The following is a 12007-nucleotide window of genomic DNA, read 5'->3' as shown; positions in this document are numbered from 1 at the left end:
GCTCAGGCGTGTCTGATCATGGTCTACCGATTCTACTGAAGGTCTCAGAAAAATGTTTGGAATGTTCGCCAATCGCAAGAATATCACTTTAAACAGTTTAAATATTCATGTTCACAATCCACGTTAGAAAACTTATTCTTTCCCGATCCATGACAGTGTTGTCTCTTTGAAACACGTCCAAGTCACTCGCCGGTGAGGGCGATAACGCGAGCGATTAATCTCAAAGTCCTATCTGCGCAATCCGGTGCATTTTCCGTCGCATATAAATCTACTCGCTCGGCCGCGGTGATGAAATATGCCTACTAATTGGTAGCCGTGTAATTACCAGGCCGACAAGTCTCCCTCGCTTGTTGAAGCAAATGTATCGCTGGCTCTTTTCCGCGAAGATGTACAGTCTCCCACTGAAGTCTTCGGATTGTGTCGTAAGTTTTTCTGCAACATAAAAGCACAATAATTTCGATTAAATAATTATAATTAAACCTCTCGGCAATTTATTTGTACTTCGTGAATACGATATCGAGTCGGCATCAAAATTATTTAGCTGGATATTGTATTGTTAACACTAAACCTACCCAGCCTTAAAAGTAACTGGTACATATTCCCTTACAAAAATGACAAGATTGATTTTATGTAGACTTTGTGCAGCTCCAATTGTACTACGTGCACTACTAAAGATATCTACAGGGTGTCTCAAAATTCCTTCAACCAAGTGAGACCATTTGAAGCAACATTTTCCTTTGCAAAAATCGCGTCCACGGCTTTGTTAAAGAGTTATCCACGAAAAACACGGACCTCCCATTTCCGGATGTTGAAGGAATTTTGAGACAGCCTGTACACAATCGTTTCCTATGAAATCAGTTTTATTATTTTTCGAATTGTAAAATAAAAAGCCTGGAAACGGTGATTTTGACCGGTGTTGGCAAGTTTAGTGTTAAATAATGTGATCGTCCATGAAGAAGTTTCCCACACGAAATGTACGAATAATGAAGTTAGCAGTAAGTCAGTCCTGTTGCTGGAAACATTCCACAGAGCGTTCCCTGAAGAACGGCTTTCCAGAGATTTTCGCGCGGGCGATTCTCACGGGGCTTCGCGGGACACAGAGGACGGAATCGTCGTCGGCGAGGTTCACGGAAGAAAGTCGACGTCGCGTCGGCTCAGAAAGCCGTGCACCTAGCCGAGGGACATCAGTTATCGGGACAAATGACAGAGGACGCAGTAGGCAAACCGTTTTGTGGTTCAGTATGCGAGCAAGGCGTATTTCCGAGAAGAGATCTTGCCGAGGTTTATGGCGCGAGTTGTACCTACATCGCGATGCTTCGGGGCCCTCTTCCCGGCACCGTTCGGCACTGGGAAAGGAAGAAAAGGTTAGCTAAGCCTACCGCCGCGCCGCGCGGCTAGTTGGTGCTAATGAAGGTGGCACAGACTGACCGGTGTGTACTTTGCCACTTAGCGGGTCCTGTCGTGCCTCGACCCCGAAGTGCACGTTGCGTTCTGTCTCTTCAGTGCAACGCCGTCTGCCTCTCCTTTTCTTTTTCTTCGCACCAGCTGTTACGAAATTCTGTCGACCGAGAAGCAGCACTGACTCCTTTGTTCCGGATAACGAAAAAAAAAAACGGGCCGGCGAACAGGTGCAACACGCCTACCTTTCCGAACATCTCGACGATTTCAAGAGCGAACGCGCGTTTTCACTTTTTCGGAGCTGAGTCCTCCATCCTTGTCCCCTATTGTCTCGCAAAGGTGTTCTGGGTCTGTGAAGGCTCTGATTTATTGCCACTGTAAAATTTATCCCCGGCATCGTGGGGTCTACCTTAGAAGCTCGATCCCTAAGGAGTCTAAAAGTATAAATGTGCCATAACTCTGCTGCTTCTAATTATTTGTTTATGAAACCTTTGCCGGCATATCTGTGACATTTTTCTGAGTATAACGAGACCAAACACGATGCAACTCGTAGTTACTTGTGTAATTAACGATTTAGAGGAATCTCGCTTATCCGAACCTATTGAACGCACTGCATGTTAAGTAATCAGAAAAATGCCACGGACGTGTCAGTAAAGGTTTCAGAAAAGAATCATCAAAAACAAGACAGTTTAATCAACGGATCCCGAAGGATTTTCGGCAAATATCGACGATCTTGATTATCTTTTTGGGGGAATGTTAAGATTCCCTGGACTGGCGAATGGTTACGCGACGGTATACACTATTACCGTCAGAACTGCAATGCACAAACGATTCTTGCCTTCCTTATTCGGGAGGGATGATCATCGTTTCAGGACGAACCATCGAAGTTTCGTTGCGATTGCCTCGGCCGGCCGGCTAAATAGGTATCGGAAGTATAGGAGTTTGGTAACGGGTAACTGGAACGAGCAAATAGCACACACACGTATCATCCTTTGAGTCGGGCGGTATTAGTTTCGGGTTGTTATCGCTTCCTTTCTTCCGTTGCTACTTTCTCAGGTAAATACATCGTGCCCGCGTAATAGAAAGCGGACGTCGCGAAACGGAAAACGGGAGATTCCGAGGATAGTTCGGCGCTTGTTTGTCATATTTGTGATACAAGTTTCTCCGTTGATAGCGCTCATTACGTGTCCGTAGTCATTCGGTGAGCGCGGTCATGGAATTATGATATTTTTAGACTCGCCTTATAATTTCTGATTCGATAACGGGTAAAATGGTGCGCGAGGTAATGGCGCCTACATGAGATTTTATCGATCTCGTGGTAGAACAATAATATTCAGATTGATTATTAATCGCGTTCACTTATCGGTATCCCAGGAAATCACTAGCAAGAGTTCCTTAATTAGTAAATTCGATAAAATTGATATGATCGCATCCGGTCCGCAGTGTTATCGTTCTATTCAGTTCAATGGCGTAAGACTGTAACTCGACGTCTAAGGAGGTAGGTCAACGTCAAAATAAAAATGGTTTGTATAATATTAATAACAAGTCGGAGGGGCCAAGTTCTTTCCTTTTCATAATTTTCAGAAGTTAAAACTAGCACATTCTCGAATATTTTTCATCTATTGCACCTCTATTTTTGTTTTCCGTAAATAAAAAAAATTGATTTCATATATTCTCATTTTGATTGAAAAATATATAAAAATGCAAGTGTCCTCTTGTTCTGTTTTTACTTTAGTGTCAGAGCAACTCGATTATCCATTTATTATATTTCTTTTGGCAATATTCTCAGCGATTGAACATGAAGAATCTTTGTGCTCTCGGTCGAATGAATCCTCCTTTCGATGAAAGAATATACAAGTGAGGAAATTGTTTTGTTCCGTTTCGCAATTGGATCGAAGCGTTGTCAATTTTTAATGTCTCGCTCGAGCCAGTGACTTCTCCCGCAGGATTCAGCGGAGGATTAAAAAAGTAATTAGCGTGGTCTTTTCAGTTATTGATTACCGATTGTCGCGCGTCGATGTGTACAAAATATATCGTCCCCGTTTGTGTAACGATTAATTCCCAACTCGGCCAGATAAGATTACCGGTGGTAAGTCGAACAAATTTGTCTTCGGGCTGAAGGGGATACCATTACGATAGACATCCACCGAGAGGTGAATCCAATTAATTAAGGAAAGTACCGCAATTAATTGGTGCAGACTATGGACTACGGGTAGGTTTGTCAGAAAGAGCAGAGTCTCAGATTAAGTCCTCTCTGGTTTTTCTGCTTTTACTCGTTCCTGAAGGCTGGTAGGAGAGCCTGCGAGAGGAAAAGAAATATAAGAGAAAAACAGAGAGCAAGAAAGAGAGAGAGAGAGAGAGAGGGGGAGGAGGAGAAGAGAGTCACGTTAAAGAGGGAGAAAGAGAGACTTTACGAGGCAGTTCGGGGACATTCTTGATTTCGATGTTGGGAAGGCACCCGACGAAAACCACTTGAATTTAACGAGGCTCCAGCAAATGGGCCACCCTGCAGACTTACCTCCTTCCTTTTCTCTACACATGACACTTATATCCACGCTCGTGTGGCCCGCAAACCGAGGTAGAAAAACCCACGGATCGTGACATCGTGCCTTTTACCGTCCACCGTCTATCAATTAACAAACCTCGTCCCGTAACGCGCTGATTAATTATTCCGTTTGCCACCGGCGCAGTGGTCGGCAACCGTCAAATTCAAACTTTTTCAGACTACTCGAAAACCTACGATATTTTGGCTATGAATTCTTCACAATAGAACTACCGAGCCCTAAACGACACCGATGTATATTTCTGTAGAATAATAATAGGATTCAATTTACTCAGATTTGATACGATTTTTATGGTAACATGTACTTGAATAAACAAGTATACCAAAAAATACCTCAACAAAATATTCAGTGATATACTTTTATTGCGACATGAAACTTTATACAATCTTTACAAAAGTGATTATTGCAAATGTTTCACAGTTAAGATCATATCTGTAATTCAGAGACGTTATTCCTGAAGATTTTCATGTTTCCATTTGACGTATTAACTGCTTCTTAATTTAGCCTGATTTAAAAATAAACCTTCAGACAGAAATAAAATTCACTTTTATTAAGACACAGACTTTCCTGCATTTTAGATATCGCGCCATGAATATGAAAAATAAAAACGACGGTCGATGAAGAAGATGTAAATTCGTGTTCGAATATGCAGTTTAGCCTTAAAAAACCGTTTGGCGATGCTTTACCGAAGCAGGACGGTATTTATTAATGATATTACTGGCATAATCGGCCGATATGCAACAAGAGAAAAGAAGAAGGGTGGAAGGAACTAAATTTTTGCGCCCGGATACCTCTGTCTTCTGTTCCCGAACCGTTCCCTCTCTCCTCTCTCGCTCTGGTTTCCTCTGATCGAAGCCGCCACGAGATTAGAGGCTGCCAAATGAATTAAAAGCCAATTTTAATCAAAAGCGGGCACCGGCTTTTAGGCACGATTACCCCCGATAATAACTGGTAGGACGGACCGAGCGCGCAAGTAGGGAAGAGCGAGACAGAGGGGAAAGAAGAATGGATCCCATATATTACTTGTACGTGCTTCTCGCGATACAGGAACCAATTCTTCGTTCGTTATAGGTTCGCAACTAATAGCTTTTTTCCCATAGGGAACCGATCATGCCGGGCGCCTTCAAAGCCGGTGTCAAAACATTCTTTCGCCGTCCCGGTTGCAGAAAGGAGCGTGCACGTTTCACGAGAGACACTGCTACACTCTTCCCAATGAACAAGTCTGATATCAAACAATTATTATACATTTCTAATCGTACTAAACCTGCCTGAATCAATAAAAAACACTACGTAAGTGATGCTGTTTCATGCCAATAGAGATAACTGCATGTTTCTCCAGACGTAAAAAGAAATTTAATGGAGCTTTCTGGTTATTGGCTGGTGTTGTTTTATCATCAGAAAATAGTATGATATCCGACTGTTCATAATTTTGACTGCAAGTTGGCTGTAAAAATTTGAACTCGAATGTTTTTCAAACTGCTAAATTACACCTGAAATTTAACTGATTGAAGAAATTGAATTGCATCGAGGAACGAGGAGGTAAGCCGAACTAAAGGATTGAATCGGAATCCGAGGCGAATTAGGCAGCCCAAGGACGACGGATTGAGAGCCACTGGGGCGCCACAATTTCACGGCGTCGGCGTTATGGAAGCTATAATACGACGCGAAACCGAGTAGGCCGGTACCGACTGCGTAAGCAGAGAGGAACAAGGGTAAAAAGGTCTCGAGAGAAGAAGGAAAAGCTGCGTGTAGGCTCTCGTTATAAGCCTGGCACGTATAATAGCGATCCTGTCGTTAACACCTGAAGCCGGCCCTCGACGCAGAAGCGTTCTCCGTCAATGCGCAAAATTGCGACGGTGCAGAAATGAAGGAAATATGCCCAGTTGTCCCAGCGCGCACGGATCAAACCCCGCGACGACTGACGCCATGATTTGCCGAGCTGACGCGATAATCACAGTCCTTAGGGACTAGAATAATTAAATTCCAAGGCGAGCGAATACCGCAGCAGCCTCCGAGAGAGCTCCTCTCTTTCGTCCTTTTTCGATACCGTTCTCTTTCTTTCTTTCTTTCGTAACTCTCGTTTCCTTTCTCTCGGTAGTCCTGTTTCTTCGTATCGGTCAGCAAGGTGTCGCATCATGAGCTATAGTGACTACGCGAGACGTTTAAGGGGAATGAGACCCCCTTCGCGGGCCAATTAAGGCCGTTCCACGTGATAAAAATGTCACGAGGATCTATACATATAATTACAACTGTTCTATGCGACCATTCGAGCTAGCCGGGTTAATTAGATAATGAGAAGTCGGTGACTAGCGCGTGACATCTATGAATTATCGTCTCCGGTGTATTGATACGTCTCGGCGGCGTATTGATTCGTTAGAACCTAATCACACGTTTACCGGGATGAATAGGTTCTTTTATCAGTCCACACGTCGAACATTCACGGCACCTTTTCTGAGCGATACGAAACGTACGGGTTAGGCTCTCCAGAGATGTATTCTAGTGAAAATGCGCATTCTCAAAGTCGTAAGAATAAATTCGTAGCCTTCACGCGATCAATTGCAATCTTGTTTCAAATTCAAGTCTGTTGTCGTACACACTAAATTATCTACTAACCAAACCAATGAACTGACGGCAACCTCCTAGGTATCCAATTATAAAATCCATAAATTGTGAGCAACACATAATGGACTCCCGACACAGGCGTCGCTTTTAACTCTCTTGTAGACTCGGTTGTTATATGAACTCGATCGGAACACTTCAGCAGCGGGTTTACAAGATCACAGACTGCCTACAAGAAAACTTTTCTGGCCGGTTTCCGCCAGAATCGCCCATTAATCCTGAAACTATCGCGCGCTCGTTAATTTAGTCATCCCGATCGCGAGCAGCGCGAGCACGCGGTCCGGACAACGCCGTCATAAAATAGATTCATAAAGTCCAGGTGACTAATTAGCGGCTGGTCCGCGAACAAACAGCTTTTCCACGCGAGGCTAATTATCAACTCGAGCCCCGGCGCAGCGCGGCGACTCGTGAAGAGGAATCCTCCGGAGTCACCCGGTCGCCCGGCCCGGCCGGTTAGGATCCAAAGTTTCAAGGACGCTCTCACGGTGTCTGAATGTTCCATGCAGGCTAACGTTGGTCTGTTTTGCGGGACGGAGCTTGAGTAATCGAGGCAGCAGCTAGCAGCGAGGAGAGGAGAGCTCGGCTCGTTTTGTTGAGAGCCGAAGGTAGGAGACGCCGAAGGAAAAGGTGGAGAGTGGAGGCAGACCGGCAGCAACAGGAGAAGACCGAGGAGGTGGAAAAAGGTGGAAGAGGTGGACGAAGGTGATGGATCTCGGGGAGGTGCAGACGCGGCGCAGCGTGCGGCGCGAAACCTGGCTCCTCTATTTGCACAAGCCTTCTTCCCTCCTTTCAGACCGTCTTTCCTCCCCTTCCTCGCGAGCAAGAGGGAGAGGAGCCGCCTCGCACTCTCGCGATACCTGCTCGCTGATACTGGCAACCAGCACCACGGGTAATTCGGCTTTGCCGCCTAAAATCAGCCAAGTTGCGTGCTGGCCACGAGGTTCCAGCTAAAAGCATGGATTATCTACTGATTTTGACTTGTTTTGGGGTACCCAAGACAGACCTGCGACCATTGTACTCTGTCACCTAGGCAGTGATGAGACCTGTGTCGGTAGCACAACGTCCCAGTTAAATATTGGAAGAAATTTTGTTTGATAACTTTTCACCAATGCATTCGTCAAATCTGAATGTAATCCTAAATTAAGAAGTTCGACACTGATCGTTTCGACAAGTTTCCCGGTTCCAGTGTTAATACAACGAGCCCGAATTTTGGTAGAACGGCCATGAACTCCCGAGGCGACGCTGTCCCGATAAATAAGCGGCGGAAACGAGCTTAGGTTCGTTTCGGCAGAGCCAAACGCGAGATAAGCATTGTCTAGTCGAAAACAATCGCGACGAAACGAGGCAGCGGTACCCTGATAATTCATCCAGGGTTCTCGATGACCGGTTTTTCCCTTTTGCTTCCCCGTTTGGTTCTTTCCCGTGTACGTGTGCACGTAACCAGACTCCGCGGAAATAGAGCTTGGTTATTAGTTCGTAAAGATAAAACTCGGCTCTCGGGAAGGAGAGCGAACGAGATAAGGCCCTGTGACCCTAGGTCGATCGATAAGGATCGCTATAAATTAAGATCTTTAGTGCCGTTAGACCCGGACGTTTATTTCTTTGAGGAGTTCGCCACTCTTTTGTTCGGAATCCTTATTAGTCGACGAAACTATCGATTCGGGGAGATAACGTCACCAGCCTGCTACCCGATCCGATTCAATTAACCAATCGACTCGCCCTGTACAACGAACCCACACACGTTGATGAGCTCTACCTAGTCGGAAGCTGTTTTCTCTGTCGGTGTCGCGTGGCCGACCTTATTCTCTAACGAGGGTCCAAATGCCTTCGTACATTCTCATTTCTAAATTGTTCATGCATTTAAATACGACAAAAAAAAACATCTTTCAGCATCGTTTGCATTTTTTTTTAATAATATCATCTGTGCTTATTTATACTTCATACATAATCTTATTATTGTAATAATCATCATCAACAACGATATTTATAGAGGTTTATTAAATGACCGGTTCTAGATATTTTATTTTACTTCATAAGGAATGATTTAACAAATATCTTTATTAGAGCACATAATGCAATAACAACCACGCAAAGTCTAAATAAATTAAATCTTGTCATGTTTAATTTCAACGTTTAGTGTTAATATAATATTAAAATGTGAATAATACATTTACGTATAAAGTTAAACATGCCCAACAAGAATAATTAATATTATTGAAGAAAGCGTAGAAATAATTGTGCCTTCGATTGACGTTAAAAGTGTTGTTAGTGCTCGGGAGATCAATGAGTATAGTCAAATGCTTCTCACTTTCGAGGATGCGAGAAATTTATTTGTCGAAGACACGTGATTAATTATGGTCTTACTTACGGTAGGGTGCATTGTGGTCATTGCGTCCAACGGCTTTGATTGAGCGGCCTATTACGGTAACATTGCCGCTGCTGCAAGTTGAGTATAGACTCACGGAGCGCACCATTGCCGGCACCGCCCCGCACATCACCACCTGCAATTGTAAACAATTTCGCACTGTACAAAGTGATCGGCAACATTGCAGACATCTGCGATGATGCCGCTACAACTTGTACCGGCTGACAAGAAAAATCTCGGACGAAACGCTTCTTGAATTAACCGAACGACTCGCGTCACAGATGTTGAAAAGTTATGGCATAACAGTGAACTGACAGTAGCAACATTGAAAAAGGTGGTTACGAGTCTTCGTGCGTTTCTGGTATATGCAACATTCACGAACGTAAATAATTGCCAATATTAAGAAAAATTAACAGGTTGACTGGCAGTGTTCGTTTCAGCAACAACCTTCGTATTATTAGGTTGTGTAATAAATTCCCGCGTTTTTTAATTTTAATTTTAATCAATTCGAAAAATTTCAAAATGTGAATGCATATACAGGGTGTCTCAGCTGAAGGGGGCCACCTAAATATGTATCTCCTTTATTTTTAATGACACAAAAAATATTTATGGCATAATTTAAACGGTACATCGAAGGAGGAATATCATAGAAGAACAATTTCTTTAGTTCGGTTATTTTTTCATAGTTTTTTCAAGGTCAATGTTATTTTTTTAACGGAAAAACTGCGGGAAAAAATAGAATACAAAAAACGCGGGAATTTATTATACAACCCAATACATTTAATTTGGATCAATCATTTTTTAACCTACTTAATTGTGCTAGAAATCATTCTAGCAAAAAGTAAATTTTGCTAGAAGAAATTTAGTTGGTATAAGAAACTTTCCCTCGTTCTGATTTTGACAAAGTCAAAACTTACATAAAGGCCTATGACTATTGTTGAATTTTGAATTTGGACTAGAAGGAATCTTCTAGTTAGTACAAGAAATTTCGTCCTCATTCTGCTTTTGATGGAATAACGTATGAAGCGGAAAAATTGCATAAGGATTTGCAGTCTAGGGATTATGGTTGACTCTTCCGTGACCTCGCAAAAAGAGAGACCGCCAATTCTTGAAAACGTTCAAAGGACGAGAGCAAATAAGAATATGCGAGACGTGTTTTCGGTGCGAGGCCAGAAAGCGAGATCGTTAAGGGCGTCACGGGTCTTTCACGACTCCAAACAAGAACATTTTTACGGACGACTCGCATATCACGGCATCGAATCATTCGTCTGGTCGTTCGTCCCTTGTGAGGCTTTTCTGCGATTCATCTGCAGAAGTGAAAATGCTGAAGAAGGACAGAGGCATGTCGTTATAGCGGGAACTACAAAGGGCGTATAGTGATGCCGAAATTTGTTAACGAGCGAACACGAGCTGTCCATTAATGGCTGTAGAATCTGCAGTTCTTTTATTTCAGGAGTGGCGACGTGGAGATGTTATGATGGCTAGACGGCGTTCTTCATTTTACCGATTCTAATGTCAGGTACACAGGTTCGTCTTCGGTATGTCTTTGTTAGCGACTAACTTAGTGAAGACTTGTAAAGTCTTCAGCATTTGAAAATTCGAAGATTTGAAAATTATAAAACTTGTATACTTGAAAATTTAAATATTTTAAATCCATCTTTCAACTTCCGCCAAACTCACCAACTGAACAGGGTTAACAAACTTTGTAGATACAATTTGAGGTTAATTGTTACCCATCAAGGAACTGTTGGATTGTGTAATAAATTCCCACGTTTTTTGTATTTTATTTTTTCCCGCAATTTTGTGTTTTACTATCTGCTTCAATTTTGTGTTTTACCTATCTGTTTCAATTTTTCAAATTAAATCATTTTAATCAATTCTCAGGCTTCTTTAATGGAAGTTCGAGAAGGCAGAAAAATTCATTTTAGACGTCTGCTCGACATCTCACTCAAGTTGTGTGGCACCCAAGCTCCAAGTTCTTGAGTAAAGCCCATGGAGTAAAGATGTTTAGCGATGGACTATCGATAGATAGATTAATTAATTCGAAAAATTGAAGCAGATAGGTTTGTACAGCAAGAAAAAAACTTGCGAATGCATATATATACAATACTTTACCTAACAAAACACAAAATTTCGGGAAAAAAACAAAATACAAAAAACGCGGGAATTTATTACACAACCCAACACATGCTATAAGCAAACAACTTGAAATTAGTAGCATTTTGGAACGCCTGAAGTGAAGTAGCACCAGAAACCGTACAAACTTTCGGGTCAACACAATATATTTAAAAATTTATAAGCTTGTATGTTTTTTGTGTAAGTTGTAAGCTTGAATTATCGTAAACATCAACATTATCTTGATAGGGCTAGCCTTAGACTAGGTATGGATACTTGGGTATCGACGTAATACAAGATATCAACTTTGTTACTTATTATCGCGACGTTGCCATGCGTTGTTTAAATCGATTCCTTTCGATAAAAGTCGTGTTCTTCCGTTCTCGATATGAACGATGGCGCCGTAGTATTTCATTCATAAGCTCTCTTGAACAAATATTTACCAAGTAATTCAACAAAACAAAGTAAAACATGTTTAGGTGAAAAAGATGCGGCAGCAACGGCTATCTCATTGATAAGCTTTACGAGAAATACAAAAGCCTTTCTAGGTAGGTGTATCTCTATAAATCAATCATTTTTTAAATATTCGGTATAGACGCCAAGTATTTCCTGTGCGATTATACTAGCTGCGAAGTAACTCGGCATCTCGCATTATCGATTGCACATGGCACACGTATGAAATGAAATTTGCATATGAATAAGCATCGGTAGACATTGTAAATTAACATAGGATTGTAACAAATCCAAGGAAAATTACTTCATGCCAGAGAAATGTTAAACAAACCCAGTGACAAGTAACAATAACAAGTTGCTCTTTACTCATTGTCAGACCTCTTCAAAGCACAAATGTATACTCATTCAAATCCTTAATTAATATTGTCGAATCCGTTTTTTACAGTATTCTGCTTGGAGTACTTTCGAAATAAAAAGTTAATTTTAGTTAGTT

At 42.2% G+C, this 12007-nt stretch overlaps 1 protein-coding gene across 5 annotated transcripts in view; it reads right to left on the bottom strand.

The window, feature by feature from the left end:
- LOC143208531 (fibroblast growth factor 17) overlaps positions 1-12007 on the bottom strand; it is a 163805-nt gene that overhangs the window by 6919 nt on the left and 144879 nt on the right. For all 5 annotated transcript variants that reach the window (XM_076422987.1, XM_076422985.1, XM_076422986.1 and 2 more), the window contains 2 exons: positions 8950-9082; positions 326-432 (listed from right to left, as the gene is read on the bottom strand). In XM_076422987.1, the coding sequence (XP_076279102.1) occupies positions 326-432; positions 8950-9082 (240 nt within the window). The remainder of the gene's footprint in view (positions 1-325; positions 433-8949; positions 9083-12007) is intronic.

Source organism: Lasioglossum baleicum, chromosome 5, assembly GCF_051020765.1.
Source record: "Lasioglossum baleicum chromosome 5, iyLasBale1, whole genome shotgun sequence".
Lineage (NCBI taxonomy): Eukaryota > Metazoa > Arthropoda > Insecta > Hymenoptera > Halictidae > Lasioglossum > Lasioglossum baleicum.
Note: the sequence above shows the minus strand (reverse complement) of the source record. Positions and strands in the feature narration are given on the sequence as shown.